The sequence below is a fragment of the Nannospalax galili genome, unplaced genomic scaffold, assembly GCF_000622305.1.
Source record: "Nannospalax galili isolate Female #2095 unplaced genomic scaffold, S.galili_v1.0 scaffold485, whole genome shotgun sequence".
Taxonomy (NCBI): domain Eukaryota; kingdom Metazoa; phylum Chordata; class Mammalia; order Rodentia; family Spalacidae; genus Nannospalax; species Nannospalax galili.
The window spans coordinates 2,199,707-2,219,209 of record NW_008354534.1 but is presented as its reverse complement, the minus strand read 5'-3'; the positions used below and the strand labels follow the sequence as shown (position 1 = coordinate 2,219,209).

The following is a 19,503-nucleotide window of genomic DNA, read 5'->3' as shown; positions in this document are numbered from 1 at the left end:
AGAATAGTGTGCATCTGTAATCCCAGCTTCCTATGTGAGATGAGAGGTGGAGAGAGGAGAAATCCCAGAAGTTTGTGGGCCAGCTAGCCTGAAATAAACAGTGATAAACATAAAAGAGAGACTCTGCCTCAAACTAACACCCAAGGTTGTTCTCCAACTTCCACAGGAGTATACACCAGTAGACATATACAGATACAGATACACACACACACACACAGATAGAGAGACAGAGACAGAGAGACAGAGACAGAGACAACAACAAAGACAGAGACAGACAGAAAAAAGTCTCTGGCACAGAAGGCAACAAAATTTATTAACAGTTAAGAAACACACACAGACACACACACACACACAGATAGAGAGACAGAGACAGAGAGACAGAGACAGAGACAACAACAAAGACAGAGACAGAGAGATTAAACCAAAAAAAATCAAGTATTGCCCAAGTCATGAACTTCAGTCCCCTAAAGACCTGTGCAGGCAGACACTAGAAAGATCATGAAGGAAACCATCCCTTCCCAGCCAGCTATTCCAATTTTCAGAGCACTGCAATCTGCCTTCTTTGTGATTTTAACGCAGACACACAAGAAATGGCAAGTGCTTTCCTGCTCTTTGCTTCACTTCTTGGCTGACACTGTCCCATGCATGACACACAACTAGACTTCTCATCAGCCAAGGTAACAGGTTCATTTCAAATCTAACCTTGGGCTCCATCCATAGCCAACAGTGCATTTACCTTAGATTTCTGTCACTTGCACCAATGTAAAACATATCCTTCCATAACTTGGCCAGCTATGATACACAAATATGTGTCACAGGCCTGAACACAGAAGATAAGGCTCTCCCTGGCACAACCCAAAAGTTTGCTGCTGGCCTCCTGTGACTAAGCTACTTGTTAGGAAAAGGGGCAGCTTCAAATGGGCAACAATGCAGTCTGAAAGGGGGGGACTCCCTCCTGAACAATTCAGAAGACTGACTTTGGCCCCCATCCACCCTGGTGTGGGCTTAATGGTCACTGTACATTGATTCCAAGGAGGGACCGTCCCTGCCTTTAGAACATGATGTTGCAAAGAGCACTGTGATCTGTTACAAGATGGAAGACAGCATTTACCAGACTGCACTGGTCTAGAAAGCGGTCTAAGCCCTGTTACAGCTCTATGAACCAGACTTCATTATCCCTCTTTCCTTGACAAAAGTTCTTACTGTTTATTATGTGACAGTATTCCTGGGGAGACATGAAGAAATATCTACTCATTTCTTCAGATAAGGAACCAAGACAGGCCAAAGTAAGGCTATCACCAAAGTCCAACTTGGCGAACCAATGAGTTTTATTGAGATTACAGATGTATGGGCAAGGGGTTACTTACAGGACCAGAAATGACTCAAAGACAGCCTGCAGGCAGCTCAGCATGTTGGAGAGTATCTGTTCCAGATAGCTTAGCTGGTCTGAGCCTCTTTCAGGCAGCTTGGCTGACATGCAAATATATCTCTGCTACTGATACATTTAGGGGATTTAGGGGGTTAGCGAATCTGGCCAGTTTCAGGGACTTCCTGAATCTATTGAGCTGTTTACTTCCTGAGCTTAAGGCGCTTCCCTGCAAGATGGAATGTTTCACCTCCTTTCAGTGTTTTAAGGAGCTCCCCTCCAGGAAGGAATGTGTTATCCAAGAGGAAATTGCTAAGTATCACTGTTAACACCAGGAGATTGAAACCTAAGTTTACCCACCTGCCCAAGGAAAGTGTCTTTTACAGAAATAAATTGGACAGATGTGTGTGTGAAACACCTGTAAAACACATTGGATTTCCTGTGAGGGGGCATTTAATTTCTCACCACGGCAGCAGTCTGTCACCTGATGTCACGCACTAGCACACACACAGAGGCCCCCCCTGAAGAGTCCATGCAGCCATTTGTCACCACACCTTCCATGTGCAGGTGGCACTGCAGGTCTCCATGTCCTAGGAGGATCTTAAGTGGCCACCATCATCCCCCAAGTCCTTTTAGGGTCAAGTGACCATGTGCTTGTTAATGTCTGACATTAACTAATGAATGTCATTGTCAAATATGTCCTACAGAAGCCACAGTAAAACATAAGATTTTTTTCCTGTATAAGTAACAATAAATAAATACCCACTAAATCTCTAGCCCTCTCTTCTTTCTTACTTACCTAGGAATTGGGAAGAGATGAAGAACAAAGATTAAGTGTCAAAAATGTTTCATATCTTGGTTAAGAGATAACCCCTGAGTCTGAGAGGAGCCAGGCAAGTTTAAAAGTAAAGCTGATCCTGCCAGGCGGCCTCAGTCTCACGGGATTCACCTACTGAAGAAGCCCCATCCTCCCCTGTGACCCATCTCAGAACTCCTCAGGGGCCACCTACAATCTGTGCTCCGAGCATGGGAGAAATACAGGTGCCCTCAGCCTTCCATCCCCATCGTCCTTTCTCCCTTCTTTTCTCCACTGTGTTAGATATCTTGGGTACCTTCTCCTCATTACTCTACAAGGGATCCTGACCCTACAGAAGGTGACTTAGTCTCACAGACATCAGTTAACTTGTCGAGTCTGATAGCTGCCAGTGAATAAATGGAGGTTGGACCCCAAATCTGGACTCATGAGCACCCAATAAACAGTTGTGCTAGCCCTGGCTTTGTAGCTTTGTACTTAGTACCGAAAGAGTCCATGCCTACCCTACCCACTGCACTTTAAAACAGAGAAGACTCTACAGGGCAAGTCACCCTCTGAATAGAGCCACACAGGAAACTGTGGTGCCATGCTAGATAGAAGTTACCAAAAAGGACCAGTGCCAAATAGAAGGGGCTCCAAGGGCCACTGTGCCCCTTGTGCTAAGAGGCCTGGGACAACCCAAGGCTCAGTCTATGACTGAACAAGGACAATCACTGGAAATGAGAAAGTGCTAGAACGCCAGCTCTGAAGGAGCATGGACTGAGATGGAGCCAGAGTTGCAGGGCACAAGGCTAATGCCCAGAGCTACTGGATGACAAGGAGATATGAAACAGAGGCTTGACATTAGACTCCTCCAGAAGGGAGCTAGAATCCCTGAGGAGAAGGAGGGATGTGCTTAGCCACTGCTGAGGCCCGTGTCGCTGAGCCACATTAAACTGCAGCTGAAGGAAGGAATGCTGTAGTGTGACACCTAGACAGCACTTGGGGCTTGCAAACTGTGTGAAGGTGCTGACCAACAGCAGTGGACAGAGGCCTCAGCCCGAAATGCCAACCTCTAGCTGTGGAAGGAACCAGAGCAGAGATAAGGCACTGGGGAGGCAATATGTGATGCATTTAACCAGCCCTACGCATTGTTTCATGTCCTGAATCACTATTACATCCACACTGATGCATTTTGACAGAGGCCAGCTATGACTGTAGGAACTGTCCATGATTAAAAGCTAACCACTGTGTCACTCCAACCTAGGAAAACCACCCTTCATTGTCAGTGAGAAGCTGCCTAGAAGTTGGTGTCTCCCAAGCCACATGGGGAGGTTCTTGGTTCACACGCAAAGGATGGCAGCTATGACGGACAGATCTACTTCAAATCTTTGAAAAAAAAGGGACATATATTAAGTCAGGTCAGGTTTCATAACAAAATGCCACAGGCTAGGTGGCTTAAATCATAGAAATATATTTTCTCCCAGTTTGGGAAACTTGAAGTCTGGAATCCAAGTGCTTGCAAGGGCTGGTTTCTGGTTGTTTTGTAGACCTTCTAGGTCTGTGTTTAAGTGATGCTTCCTCAGGTTCTTCTTCCTCTTTTAATAAAAAAGCTGACATAACTTTCATAGTAATGTAGCTGCTTTGTATGCTGCTGTGGGGAAAAGGTCATCAACAGTCTTTAGCTGTGAACCCTGTGAAATGCAGTAATGACAGGTGCGGCAAGATACACTCAGGGGTGCAATAGTGGCACAAATGTTATGGCAGAACCCAACTGCTTTCAGGCGAGATTTAACACCTGATCCACAAAACAAAACACATGCCTGGTCATATAAATCTGTCCAATACAGACTCATTATATGAATACAGGCTGGGGTGCTCACAGGTCCCTGGGGTGAACCTACTATTATTGTGCAAAAACAACATAGTACCACACTGCTGCCTTCTAAATTCCTATCTGTCTGCCCATAGATTAGAATGGCTCTCAGACATCACCAGAGAAATTTCTTTGTGCACTGGATGGTGGTTAATTGGAAAACTTACAAGTGGTCGGAGCACAGACAATAAGAGTCAGTGGAGTGCTCTGTCACAGATGGAACATCTCTGTCACATCCCCTCCCCCAGGCTTAGGGACCAGCACAGGAGAATGGACAGAAGATTGTAAGAGCCAGAGGCCAGGGAGGACCAAAGCAAAACAGCGTCTTCTGGACAGGACAGGACCACTGCACTCAAGAACTCACAGCAGCTGTGGTTGCTGCACAAGACCCAGACAAGATGAAGCCAGTCAACACTCTTATCACGGAGTGGGAAATGGTTCGTGAGGTCCCACTCTTAACTCAAGAGCTACAGCCAGTTGCTAGCTTCTGGAGGAGGGAAAGTCAGTTTTCTCTGAGGGTGTGGTTTCTGCTAGATTAACCATGCTCCAATAGATGACTGACACCCAGGAGTCTATAGACAGCACAAACCGAAGTAAATGGATTATCTAAAAAAAGAGGACATGAATTTTGGGATATAAGGAGGTCTTGGCGGCTATGGGAAGAGTTGGGGTGAATACAATCAAAATATTTTGTATGAAATTCTCAAATAACTTATGTATACATTTTAATAAATAATAAAATATATAAATATATAGAATAAAGGAAACCTGGAGGGGGAGGAAAGGAACCGGCAGGAAGGAACATGAAAGAAGACAGGGACAGGGGAGCAGCAGTAAAGGACAGCAGTATATGTGGGTGGAAATGTCAGAATGAAACCAGTCATTGTGCATACTCACTAAAAATGTTTACTTTAACGACAGAGAGCGTGGCAGTGTGTTCTTGACATCCAGGGGAGCGGTGCAGGAGCAAAGAGCCTGTGGCTATTCTGTGCAATCTGATTGGCAAGAAAGCAAGTCGCCGCCGCTACTACTTCTGCAGGAACATTAAGAAGGCAGGTCTAGCCTTTGCTCAGCCTTCCCCTCCTGAGGAGGATGCCTGCCGCTATCTCCCCAATGCTGACCCACTGCAGACATTGCGTCCTGAGCCGGAGCTCTGAATGACTTCACTCATCAGTTCTTTACCCAGGTTCCCCTCGGCCTTTGACAGAAGTAGATGAAGAACATGGACAGCACCCAGGGTACTCTGCAAAGGATACGTCAGACTGAATGTCCCCATAGCTAGCCCTAGTACTTGAATAAAGTCAACAGAAGGGAGTATGTGCCATGTTTACTGAATTGCTGTGGCTCCCCTTCAAAACACGAGGGGAGAGCTCAGACCTTGAGCCAGGACACGGCTCCAATCTGGATTTCACCGTGTAGAACTTTTTTTCTTTGATTTCTCTACAGAGTTTTATGTGTCTCTAAAGATGTAGATTAAACCACTGCCAAAAGTTAAGGTGACAGCATGCAGCACCGTTATGCATAGGGAGATGCACAGGTGTCTATGTGTGAGCAGCACAGGAGAGCTGTTGAGACAAAATAAACTTAGGAGTCATCCCCTCACTGTGAAATGATGGGAAGAAAAGAGAACAAGATCAGAGATAAACGAAAACCACTCTTCCCCTTCAGAATGAAGAGGAATTAGAGATAGCAACCCACCCACAAAATTCAAAGGTGTGGCATTCAGATGTCATGGTGACAATCAAGCAGCCTTGAGCAGAGAGCACACATGACAGTGGATATCCTACTCTCGAGACCTGCCTGTGCTGCTGCCAGGCATCCCTGAAGTAGTGGACATGGCCCATGTGGAGCCTCCGGCTCAGACCCCCTGTGATATTAGCCCTGATGCAGCCCAGGCTCCAGGATGGCACCTGTGACAGTGGGGTAAGGCAGAGGGGACTGGTAGTGTACAACCTCAGCCACATTAGCTTGGGCCTCTATGAGGACCTCTCATACTGGCAGAGATTCCATTAAGCCCAGGAACAGCTGCTTCCAAAAGCTCTCTTGTAAGTTGTCTGACACAGCATCAAGGAAAACACAGACAAGACCACACGGTCGTTCCTTGAGACCAGAAAACCGCACTTCCAATCTGTTTGCATTTCCAGTCTGACCCTTGGAATTCTTGACATATTATTTTCCAAATATAGAATGTTCTTCATAATTGAGGAAATGCATCCCGTCACGCTCATCAGCAGACATATCATAGAACCATTTTAGAGAGAAACAACTTTTCTTTTTCCAAGCCAGCAATATTTGTCTCGAAATAACTATTGCCACCACAACATCACACATCACACAATCTGCAAAGTGCCATCCATGTGGTCTCTGCCATCAAAGCCTTACTTGACAGTTTTGCTCAAACAAAACCATCATCAGCCATCCTACCACAATGCAGAAAGAACTATCAACTAGAAGGCTGGTCACAATTTATATTCAGGGGTGTTTCATTGTTATGTAGATGTGTTCCTTAAAAATTACCTGGCATAGTGGTGCATGCCTTTAGTTCCAGCACTCGGGAGGCAGAGGCAGGCAGATATCTGCAAGATTGAGGCCAGCTTGGTCTTCCTAGCAAGTTCTAGGCTAGCTGGGGCTACAGGGAGACCTTCTCTCAGAAAAAAAAAAAAAATTGCTGTATATGGGTAGCTTTGCAAATATAAGATCTTTTGTTCCTTTATTTTGATTACTAAAAAAGCAACATGTGTTCATCTAAATAGAACAGAAGGCCAAAACATCAAAGATGAGCGCTAATCACTCTCTAGAAATGCTCCAAAAGTAGACTCACATGTTGTTCACATGCATACATGAACAACAGTATTCTGCTGTCCTCTTTCTTCTGAACCTTTCCTTCAACAGCTTTGTGACATACTAGTGTGCCTTTGGAGCCTTTCATCTGAATGTTGAGGGCTTCAACTCAGTGATCCCTACTCACCTTTCAGAAAAATGACTGGGTGAAAGCAACTTAGGAAAGGTTTATTTGGGTTCACTGTTTGAGAGGGTACCAGCTCCATCATGGTAGAATTCATGGCAATGTGAGTATGAAGCTGGGATCCATTATGTATCAGCAGACCAGTCAGCAGAGAGCTTAGGCCAGGAGCAGAGCCGACATATAACATTCAAGGCCAACCCTCATGGGTCTATGTCTGTCAGTTATGCCCCCATGTCTGAAAGATCATGAGCACAATGAGCCCATGGGGGACATTTCAGGTTCAAACACAGCATTCTGCTCCAAGACCTATAGGTTCACAACCATCTCATGATGCAAAATATATTCAGTCCAACTTTAAAAAAGCCCCACAGTCTTATAGTTTCAATGCTGTTTAGAAGTCCAGTGTCTTATGATACCCAAGGCAATCTCTCACTGTGAGATACAGGAAAATCAAAACACAAGGTATGCATTTATAACATAAAATGGCGCTTAGTAAACATTATCATTCCCAAAGGAAGCCATGGGGAAATAGTAAGGAAGGAATGGACCAAAATCATACCAAAACCCAACAGGACAAATATCAAATGCTATAGTTGGTTCCGTGTCTGGCATCTGAGGATCATAGCGGTATCATACAGGCTCCAAAGGGCTTAGGCAGCTCTCCCTCTAAAGCTCTGCTGCCTGTCAAGCACAGCCTTCCTGGCCTGGCACCACTCAGGTCCCTATAGATTTCCTCAGTAGATATCCTAAGCTTCTGGACTCTCCAACACCGTAGAGTCTCCATCTCAATTTACCTTCCACTTTCACGGCTTTACACACAGTCCGCTCAGGAGTTCTATGCAGTAATCAACCCTGCTGCACTGCCTAGACTTAGAAACTTTCTGGAACCTCAGTGTGAGCCTCCAAATGCTTAACTCTTGTATTCTATGTCAGAAAAAACAATACTACACAATGATGCCATCAAGTTCTGATGCCAGTTCAAAATATCTCAAGGTCCCCTTTCACTACCTCAAGGCCTCTAGGTTACTGGATGGATGAACCGGGGAAATATCTCCCTAGGCAGCCCTATTGAAGCAAACAAACTACCTCTCCTATAGCGCTCATGTTTTTAAGCATCATCTTTTTAAATGAAATGTTTTCAAATGAGTTTGCATTGTTACACCCAGAAGCGCTTTACAGATGGAGTCTTGCCTTCAAGGTAACGTGTAGTTCTCCAAGCAAAGTGCATGGGTTTTCTTTGGTTATGCCAATCCTTTAACAATTATTGCTGCTTTGTCCTTAGACATTTTGCAGATATTTTGCCTACAATGTTCCACTCACTAATTGTACCTCCTTGCCAGACTGCCAATTTTTCACATTTTTCTGTTCCATATTATACTCACTATAAGTCAGACTAAAAGCAGTACATAGTAACTATGCTACAGCATAAATGTTATACTGTCTTGAAATTCTCTCTGTCAAACACATTAAACATTTACAAAAAATAGCCTCATTTAAATTTCCTGAGCACGGAGAAAATGGAGCCAAACAACTTGCCAGAATGTACTGAAAGGCCTCTGCCCCACTTACTGACTACAGCCTTTGCTCTCTTTTAAAACCTCCCTGTCCTCACCAAACACATTTCTAGTTACATTCTGGTTTTACAAAATCCTGCTGGAATGGCCCATTAAGCTCTGACTGAAGTATTTCAGGGCCTTTCTAACCCACAGCTCCAAAGTCTTCTACATTCCTCCTTCAATCCAGTCCCAAAGGCTTACAAACCACATGGCAAATTTTATCACAGAAATGACTCCACTTCTCAGGACAAATTTTCTGTACTTTTCTTGTTGGTTGATAAGACACCTGATGAAAGCAACACCAGGGTGGGGAGGGACGAGGCTCACTGTTTGAGATAGTACAGTCCATCCTGGAAGGAGAGATTGAGGCAGAGGTCGTGGTGGCAGGAGCCTGTAGGGGGATCCCTTCTATCACGGTGCACCTGGAAGTTGAGATTCTGGGCTATAAGCACGATCAACCTATAACCTTCAGGCCCCATCCCTTCAGCAGCTAGGATCCACATCCAGTGGTTCTACGGTCTTACAGAACAGTACCCTAGCTGGGGACCAGGTGAAAGCACATGAGCCTATAGAACATTTCACACTCAAACCTTACCACTTCCTAAACACACTGCTGTGCACTTCCAGCAAGACAAAGCGCCTTTTGTGGTGTGAATCATTACCTCCTTCTTCACCCATCTTCTGTGCATTTTGGTATGGGAGGCTCACAGGAGTAAATGTGGAACTGCCTCATTTTTTGCGTGTGTGAAATTGATATTCTGATGCAAAATTTCCTTTACATCTTTAAAAGACTTTTTGCTGTAACATTATTTTGATGAAGGAAAGAGATTGGTAGTGTTTATGTAAAATAAGACTAGTTTTCATTTATGATGGATTTTCCCACACTGAGAAGAAAATAGCACAATTTCACAAAAACAGGGCCTTTATTTGCTGCATATATGAACTGTGCATGTAAACAGGCAGGACACAGCAGGATGAACACTCAGGTACAGCCTCAGGGTGGTAGGAACTGTGGCAGGGAGGATACAGGACAGAGTCTCAGCACACACTACTGGTGGTTCTAAAGTCACAATGTGGGGTTCACACTGCTTGCCCCCTTTCCTGAATGATTCACAGCAAGTCTTTCAACCTCAGTTTTCTGTGTGTTAAATGAGAATAATGATTCCTACTTCACCAAGTTGCATTTAGGAGGGAATTATATTAAATCATGGGTCTGGCATTCGATAAGCACCGTGTGCTGTCTAAAGGAAGTAAATTCACAGAGGCCAGAACCAAGGCCATGTCTCAAACACAGTTGGCAGAAATCATGTTTTGGATAGAAGTTTCCATTAGCTTGGATTTGTGAAGAACAGCAGAGTGTGAGAAAAAAACTTCCTTCCTATCCCGGGCAAGGCTGTAACCACGCAACAGCTGGGAACTGAAGGCCCCTGTGAGAGTTCTGGGTCCGAGACGACAGGAAAGCGAAGAGCACGGCTTGAAACAGTGCGTGTGTGACTGACAATGACCCCAAGGCTCTCAGTAGCCTTGTGTACCAAACAGTGGGACTTGAACACAAAGAGGTTCCCCAAGTCCAAGGAAGATGAGTGATACAGGCCACCTAACGAGGGGACAGCTCAGTCTCTGATACCTGCAAGTCTGCCCTCACACAGTTTCTGTTCACTGAGTTTGATGAAGTATAGTTGACGTGGTAAGTTTTCAAGATACAAGAGAAAAAAATGTTACCTGGCTCAGTGTCACAGACATTTTCAGACACAAGCCAGGCCACCAAGGACTTCACACTCTCCATTCTTAAAACAATACTGACAATCACGGATCTTAAAAGTTTTAATCATCTAGTACCACAGAGTCAAATGCTTAACGTATACTGCTGCATTTACTCCTTACAGCCACTACCCAAGCCAGGGGCTACCAGAATGCCTATTGCATCAGCAAGCAAGAGTTAGGTCTGAACCGTCTATGGGGCAGGGTCAGCACTGAGTCACAGGGAAGAAATACATCTATACCACTAGCCCTGAGCAAGAACTCCGGACATTGCTGAGTAGGCCTGGGGTCCACCTACAGGATTTCCTTCCTGCATCCACACTGCTTCTTAAATCCCAGCGGTCTACCTGTGTTTCCTTAGCAAAGCAGCCTCTCTTTCATGCTATTCCATGGGGATGGGGAGTAACATGTGACTACTTGAATCAGCCCAGGGATAGTGGGTCTTAATCTATTTTGTCAACTGTGACACATTGTCACCCCAGCTGCATCATGTACTGCTACCCTTCCCAGAGTGCTAAGGGTACCTCCACTACCCCCCTTCCATTCAAAACACAGGCCAGAGAGCAAGTACCCAAGAGGGAGGCTATCTGGAAATGACTGCGTTTTTAAGTCGTTTTTTAAGAAACAAAATAAATTACCTACAAACTTTGGCTCTTTCCAGTGACTGTGATGTTTTGCAAATGTCAGGACTAGGACCCTAGGGTGAAAGAACACACCACTGGCCATTATTCGTGTGATGACGCCACCCTCTATCTACCTATCTTTCTAACCACCCATCATCCACCCATCCAAGTAAAATCTACAGGCCAAATACAGGCCTAGTGTTGAAAGACACAAAGGACCATGTGACTCCCATCTTTCAATAATACCACTTCTGAAGAAAATACAAATTTATATGATTTATATGTGTGCTTATCTATTTAGATGTGTCTGTGCGCATGTATAAACTTTCAGAAGTATGAAAGAATTGCAATGTAACTTGAACTCGAACATACATACTGTGCATTTTATCATAGGTAGCTCATCCGTGACATAGAATACAATTTCCACCCTAGAAGAGGCAGACTATGAATACGTGAGGATGGCGACTGTGGTGACATCTCAGGACACCGTCTTGTACATGTGCTGCCACACACCTTCATTCTGTTGCTGCCATACCTGTGCACCAGGTACTCCTGAGACACCTAACCACAGTGTGGCAAGGTACACGGGGCCTTGGTAAAGACTGTGGGCGTCAACCAGTGAAAGCAGTATGATCTGAGTTCTCTGATCTTGGCTCGTAATTCCAGTCTATGGCCATCTTGCCTTTGCATTCGAGAACAGTCAGGAGTCAGGCAGGAAAGCCGTTAAGTCGACATGGGCTTCAGTTCAGGATCTCATGAAGAAAACAAGCCATTAGAGCTGGAATTTGTTTCTGACACTCTGGGGTCAGTCCCTGGTGCTCACTGTTCTTCCTCTCCTCCCTCAGCTTCCCCCACCCACATATGCAAAGAAAAAGAAACAAACGAAAGAAAAAAAAAAAAGTTAAAACAGCTTTAAAAAGATTTGTGAGCCTTCTTACACATCAAATGGCTCTTAGAAAACAACATTTTAATGATTTTTGTATAAACGAATCAGAAACATATGGATTAAATTTCCTTCAAAATATACACATGTAATTAAGGGGAAAAGTGCTTGGCAAAATAACATTTTGCATTTTATCAAGCTCAACATTTGAAAAATAGGTTGAGACATCTGACAAACCCAAACCAGCCAGCCTTCCCATCCCAGGACAGCAGACACACTCAGCTTTCAAGCAGGAGACCCGAGTCTGTCTCGTCAAACCTTTGCTCTGTCCCTGAGCTGTCGAGAAGAATCTACTGGACTATGATAGACAGACTAGTTCCTCAGGCTCTTCAACAGTGCAGATGGGTCTTCCTGAAGCTACTTTTATTTGGAGGGTCTGACTAGGTGCTCTGCTGGGATGTCTAACAGATAAAAGAATAGCATCACCCACATCTTGCAATTCACACCGTCCCATCACCTCTGCTGGGACAGTCTGCTTCTCCCTGATACCCTCTATGGCTGGGCAGTGGGAGGAAAAACAAAGATTGGGGTCTTCCTATGTCTTTACTTTTTCTGTGCATGGGTAAAGTGTCAATCTTCATCTGCTCCTTGCAGTAGGTATTTGTTGTACATGCGCCACAGCATGGGCATCATCATCACAGGGTCGCTGTCCTTGATGGAGTTTTCTCTCTAGGACTCTAGGCCCTTGGTTTCCTACCACAGTCCTTCAGTCCTGGGCTATGCACATTCTTGTCTCCTGCATTTTTTCCAAGCAGGTCCCTGGACGACTCTGTCTTCTTCAGAGGGGGAACTACACAGGCTGTATGCAGACCTCTTCCTGGAAAAGCTGCCGACCACCTACTGCATGCTAATCCTCCTGGCTCCCATGAGCTTCTGATGGCTCTCAGAGCATCTCACCACCTGGCCAGCACTCCTGGGCTCCATGGATTTTTTTCCGAGGGCTGTTTCTGCTCTTACTGGGGCCCAGCCCACCCTGTTCAGCTCCATAGCCCTTTTAGAGCAGAAATTCCCTTGGTCTTGGAGTTTGGGCATCTCAGGATCTCCTAAAAGGCCCACCAACAATTGATGAGGTGTGAACATATGAATTTTGAGGGACACATGCATTCAAACCACAGAACTTAGGTAATGGTGGGATGAACCATGGTGATATGAGCTCCTCAGGGAGGGTAAGATGATCTGAAGATGGCTCTGGTACCCAGAACTTCCCTCTTCCAGGACCCTTATTTCAAGTCTTATTCTTTCTTGCTTGAGAGTCTATGAGCCACCTGATATCTCTTCTGCTCTTTTTCTATTTGAATCAGTGTGGATCCCGTGAGAGCACCATGGGAAAGCCACAGCCCTGGCTGACTCCCACAGGCCCAAGCCAGAAAGCACAGACATCTGCAGAGCTCCTACTGGGCTCAGAACAGAGGGGCATAAGGCTGACTCACCACTCCCGTCCTCAGAGAACTCCTAGTGGAGAAGAAAAGTATAGAAGCAATGTAGGCTCAGGGCAAAGCCCGGCAGAGCAAAGGCACAGAACAGAGCCATGCACACAAGGTGTGGGGGAGTGAGGGAGGCTGCGTTGGAGCTGCTTCTGAAGAACAGGCATTTGGAGAAGCAGGAATGGGGAAATCGGGCCTAATTAACAGTGAATAAGACTCGACAGAAGGAAGAAAAAGGTATGTGTAAGGAGGGATGGATACGGGGGAAATGGGGAAATGGGAATAAAGGAGTTGACTTTGAGAGTAGGATGTTTCCAATCATACATGCATACACATATATGGACACACACGTGTGTATTCCCCTCCTCATATAATGCCTATCATGTATAAGCATGCATACAATGTATACAGATATGTAGACATAAGTGTTATAAGTAGTCAGTTTATTAAAGTGTGTCCAACCTGTGGTCCCGGGGACTCATGTACCCCAGGATGGCCATGAATACAGTCAACACAAAATCCTAAGCTTACAAGCTTACCTAAAGCACTATGAAGTTGTTTTGTGACTGTTTTTGTAACTCGATTGCTTGGTTCTCAAGCATGAACTTTGTAGATGACAATGTCATGATGCAATATCCAAAGATTAGATACACCAAGAAGGTATTGAACAAAGAGTTGATCTTTTCTTAATCCTTTGCCAGATCCCCGGCAGCTCTCACCACGGTTCCCACTCTGTGTGTCACTCCTGGAAGGCATGTGTCACGGTTCCCACTCTGTGTGTCACTCACAGCCCTAAAAGCAGGCTGTTTTCACAGTGCCTAAGAGTCGTGCTCACAACTCCTCGGAAAGCACCTGAAGAGACTGTTTTGTGAAGATGCTGCTTCCTCCAGAGCCCAAGAGTCCACAAAGACACCTCAAAAGAATCCCAGAAATACAGCTCTTTGAGATCCCATCAGTGGTATCACCTGCAGTGTCTTCTATACCTAAGACTTTGGCAACCACAGAGGGAAGCCGACCTAGCTGCCAAGAGGGCAGGAAGTAGAGGGCAGAATGTGGGGAGGTTACCAGCCACTTTCACTGACTGCTGGAAATTCCACCCAACCATAGAGCAAGCAGCAGCCTTTAGAAAACACCATTCTTCTGTGTGCCTACGGGGCCAGGCTGCTGGGAGAGAAGAACTTGTACTTCTTTCCTTTGCTGAAGGCAACATTTTCACCCTAAGAACAACATGGCCAGTAACCAGGACTGGAGCATGTGTTTTGAGTACCTGTCATCATAACTAGATCTGAGCTGGAGGCCTTCTGAACATGAAATGTATTTCTGCAACTTGAAAAGAACAGAGACTTTTGGGGTCTGGTTTGAATTAGAACAGGAACAGCCATTTTCCTAAAGTCCCCTTCCCTCTCCTGTGGGCTGTTACCTTCTGCTTGGTTGAGACAAGATGCAGCCCCTGGATGATTCCAGTTTACTTCTCACAGCCTGGGTGGATGATGGTTGAGCATGGGTAGGGGATGACAGGCAGGTCCCCTGAGTGGAGGATGACTCAAATGTAATTATTTAGCTCCCATAGCTCAAGAGCTCAGACCGTCAAGATTCTGTCTAGCAATCTTCACGAGTACAATTGTACAGTCTGTGTGACCAGTCATGATGTGGGTCCCTTAAATATCGCTGCGATAGAAAGATACAACTATGCATTTAAATCCCAAGATGCAAATTAAATCTCCATAATGGTGTTAATGGCTCAAGCAGCCTTGAAACTACTGTCATATTTTAAAAGATCATTCTGGATTGTTTAATGCCTGAAATTACTCTATAAAATCGTGTTAATTTTTCATCTTCTGTGCTGATTATAATTCTTGCTTTAAAAATGCCTCTTTTCCAGCTACACTGCACAAAAAAGGGCAGTTTCATTTAGTCTTCATCAGCTGAGCCCACCATCCCAGAATACTAACCTTTGCAGAGGAATGTTGATCTCAGCGTTTCAAGGTGTGGTTCCATTTATCTCCTAAGAAGGAGTACAGACATGGTCCAGCCCAGAGTCCTCTGAAGGCAGTTTAGACTGGCATTACTTTTCAAATCGGGAGCAAGAAAGAAAACCTACTTGTTTCCTAAGCACATGAGCAAGGGTAGGTCTGCTTCTTGGACTTTACGGTCCCCTGGCTTTCCAGAAACGAGACTATAATATTGACATCTAGTCTTCCAATTATCTACCCACCTGTCTTCTCCAAACCAAAGTGTGAGTCTTTTGAAGGAGATGGTAATGCTTAGCCTATCATAAGATTCCTAATAAGTATCAGAACGGTTTATGAAGTAGAGGCTGCCTCCCCGACACTGAAAGGTGGCTCATGGGTAAACCAGGAAAGGGAGGCATCAAGTGCCCAGCCACAAACAGGTATAAGAAAAACATTTTTGAGACGCTGAGTCAGAAGCTTATGGTTGATCTACCTCTTTATCCAATTCCTCAGCACAATTCAGAAGTTCAATTCGTTTGCATGTTATTTCCAAGTAGCAATGACAGCTCTACGCATGGAGTCTCATACACATCATTCTATATCCCCTGATGATATATAGCTCAGGCTGGCCTTGAACTCAGGGGAAATTATCCTGCTGCTACTCCAAAGTGCTAGAATTATAGGTATGTGCCATCACAGCCAGCTTGGACATAATCACGATTCCCTTCACTGAGAAGAGGGAAATGAAATATCAAGAGAAAAATTAACATTTCCCCAGGTCACCACCAGAAGCTGGTGGAACAGGGGGATTAGCCAGAACCATCGGATGCCAGGGCCCAGTCTTTGGCCACTATATTCTCAATTCAAATGGGTAAATGGGAATTTGAGGAAAAGAACTCCAGTGGTCACGTGAAGGCTGTGTTTGAGGGAAGCAAGCCTGGACATACAGAACCTTGTAGAAAGACTGCAACTGAGTCCATGTTACATCTCAGGAGCTCCCTAACTCTTAAATACTGATCCAGGGAGGGAAACCAAAAGAGAGGGTAGCAAACACGGGTCAGAAGTAGGTTCACTATAGCTGTATAATTTTGTAGATGAAAGTGTTACAGGAACACAGCCATACCGCTAGCTTACAAATTGTCTGCTTTGGGGCCTATACAGCACAGCTAAGCAGTTGTAAGAGAGACTGCAAAGCAGGCAGAGCTGAGGGTATTAACAGAAATGTCTGTTGACTTTGGGAATGCATGCTGAAGTGAAGAAAGAAAATAGAAGCAGAAAGTGTCAGGGCAGAACAGGCACATGTGTCATCCACCCAGAGGACATGCTGCACACTTGGGTATGTCCCGCAAGCTCCCCTCTTGAGCATCGAGCGACAGCAGCAAGTGTCTTACCTTTGTTGTACATGTTGGTTGGTACCTGCACATCACTCAGGCTGATATTCACAGGCAAATTATTAAAATGGTCATTTGGGGCTAAGATGAATTCCTTTCCCAGTTCCAAAAAATTCCCATCTTTGTCTCTTTCGTTGATCAGCACAGCATTGAAGTATTCATACTGAAAGAGAAAGGCAGATGATATTACAGCAGTGGCTTAGGGAGGAGGCTAGGATGCTAGGCAGACCTGGGCATGGGCCACATGCTGCCCCCAGTCCTGTGGATGCCCAGCTGCTCGTGGAGCCACTCTAAATCTTATAGGCTGTCTATGACTACATTTGCATGGGTAGGATAGTGTTATATGAATAGTTGCCAATGTTATTAAATATTCTTGATGAAACCTTTTATATATGAACACATAGAAGACTGACATGAAATATTTCAATTCTTTGTACATTGAAGATTATAATACATAGTTTATACATTTAAGTTAAAGAAATCAACTGGATAAAACTCACAGAAATCCCACTACCTCTGCCTCTTGAGTGCTGGGATTAAAGGTGTGAGACACCATGCTGACCTGGCATTCTATCAAGTATGCAATATTGCAAGACAGTCAATGCCTTTTTGTGTTTGGAATTAACAGAAGAGAACCTTGAAAGAATTACAATGCCACTACTAAATGGAAAACCAAGTGGACAACATGCAAAAAGGGATGGGGAGTAAAGGCAGAAGTTGGACAGTTTATGGAAATCAATATAAAATGATAAAAATAAAACACTGTCACAGACAGGAAAAAATGTCTTTGATGGACCATCAGGGGATGGCACCCAGCTGAAGAAACAATTAGTGAAACATCTCAACCTTAGAAACAAGGGAAAGGAAGCAAGCATCCCAGATCTGTGTGGCAGTTTTGAAAGGAGTAGCATGCACGTCAGCAAAAAGAAAAGGAAAACATGAAAAGACTCGAAGAAGCACTTGAAGTGTTCAGGGCTGAGAGTTTTCCAAAATTAATAGCGAATCTCAAACAGAAGACACAGACATCTCAGAGGACACCAAACACAATAAATAGGAAAGATTACACTTGTGTCTATTGTATTCAAACTATAGAAAATCAAGGATAAATCCTGAGAGAAGCCCGAGAGGAAAACAGTCTTGCAGAGAACTAAGAATATTCTGTTATACTTCTGTTTATAATCCATGAGAGCAAGCAGAGTGGAGTGAAATGCTTAGTGTTCAAAGGGGAAAGATCAACGCTGCAGAGATTTATATTACAATATAATTATCCTTCACAAGTAAAGACATACTCAAACAAAAATGAGAGAGAATTTCTTGACTTACAAGTTCTAAACAGAAGTAAAAGTATATAGGTCAAAAAAAAGTATATAGGTCAGAAACTACAAATTATATAAAGAAAAGCATTATGGTAAGAAAAATATTTATCTTTTTTCGTAATGTATTCAACATATAAAAGGTTTTTTCAAAATAATAACAGCAGGGCTGGAGAGATGACTCAGTGGTTAAGAACACTGGCTGTTCTTGCAGAAGACCCGGGTTCAATTCCCAGCATCTACATGGCAGCTAACAAATGTCTGTAAGTCCAGTTCCAGGGAATCTGACAGCCTCTTCTGTTCTCCTTGGGGCATTGCATGACATGGGTGCACTTACCTACATGCAGGCAATACATGCATACACATAAAATAAAAATAATAAAGTATTAAAATAATAATAACAATAATAATAATAATAATAATAATAATAGCAGCAGCAGACTGTTGGATGGTAATGGTTTGTGAATATGGGAACTGATTGACAGCAACAGTGCCCTAGGAGACCAGACAGAGAAGTGAACACCCTGCTCTGTGGTTTAAGATGTTTCCTAGAAAATCCAGGTATTGTCGACATGATGCCTTAACAAAACATTGGTTACATCATGAGGTCTCCTTCCTCCTGAATAGGCTTAGGTGCCCCTACAGGAAGGCTGGATGAAGGGAGTGCATCCCAGGTGCTTCTTCCACACTCTGTCGTGGGAAAACAGGGTTTCTCCCTTCCAGAGGACGCAACATCAAGCCACCATCTTGGAAGAAGATGGCAGCTCCCACCAAGCACCAAACACACTGGCATGTTTAATTTTGTCTTCAAGCATCCAAAACTTTGACAAAATAAATTTCTACTTACAAATCAGCTCCTTGGTTCTCTGTTACAGTGCCAGAAATGCACTAAGATACTCAATTATAAGGTAATTTCACTACTCATGAAGTGGTATGGGGTTATTTGAAAGTGACTTTAAAGTTAAGATTGATGTTCCCAAATTAAAATTGAAATTTGTAAATTTCATTGAAAATGATCAAAATAATTTAAATAAAATATGCTAAGAGAAAATTAAGTCACATAAGATTTTCAATCAAAGCTAGAGAAGGTAGAAAAAGTAAAAGAGAAGAAAAGAAATTAAGAAAAAGAGCAATTAAACAATAGCTGAAGAGTCAAGCGTGGTATCACACACCTTTAATCCCAGCATTTGGGAGGCAGAGGCAGGCAGATCTCTGTGAGATCAAGGTCAGGCTGGTCTACATATCAAGTTCTAGGTCAGCTGGGACTATAGGGAGACCCTGTCTCAAAAAGAACAAGAAAACCCAGCTATGACTATGATCTGACCTACTATACCAATAAATACCACTTAAAATAAAGAGACTTATATAGTGGACTAAAAAAGTACAAGACTCAACTACATTTTGTCCAAAAGAAATCTGTTTTAGACATAAAGACATAGGTAGATTAGCAGTAAGGGACAGAGAAAGTACGCCGTACCGGCAGGAACCAAAAGAACACTGGAATGGCCACACAAATTTCAGATGTATGAGACTAGGCATG

The 19,503-nt window shown here is 44.0% G+C and overlaps 1 protein-coding gene across 4 annotated transcripts in view; it reads right to left on the bottom strand.

The window, feature by feature from the left end:
- The window catches only part of Cacna2d3 (calcium voltage-gated channel auxiliary subunit alpha2delta 3), a 918,594-nt gene that overhangs the window by 524,640 nt on the left and 374,451 nt on the right, over positions 1-19,503 (bottom strand). For all 4 annotated transcript variants that reach the window (XR_003846886.1, XM_008851835.2, XM_008851836.2 and 1 more), the window contains exon 5: positions 16,651-16,813. Coding sequence is in view for 3 of the 4 variants with exons in the window: in XM_008851835.2 (XP_008850057.1) it covers positions 16,651-16,813 (163 nt within the window). In the remaining variant the exon portion in view is untranslated. The remainder of the gene's footprint in view (positions 1-16,650; positions 16,814-19,503) is intronic.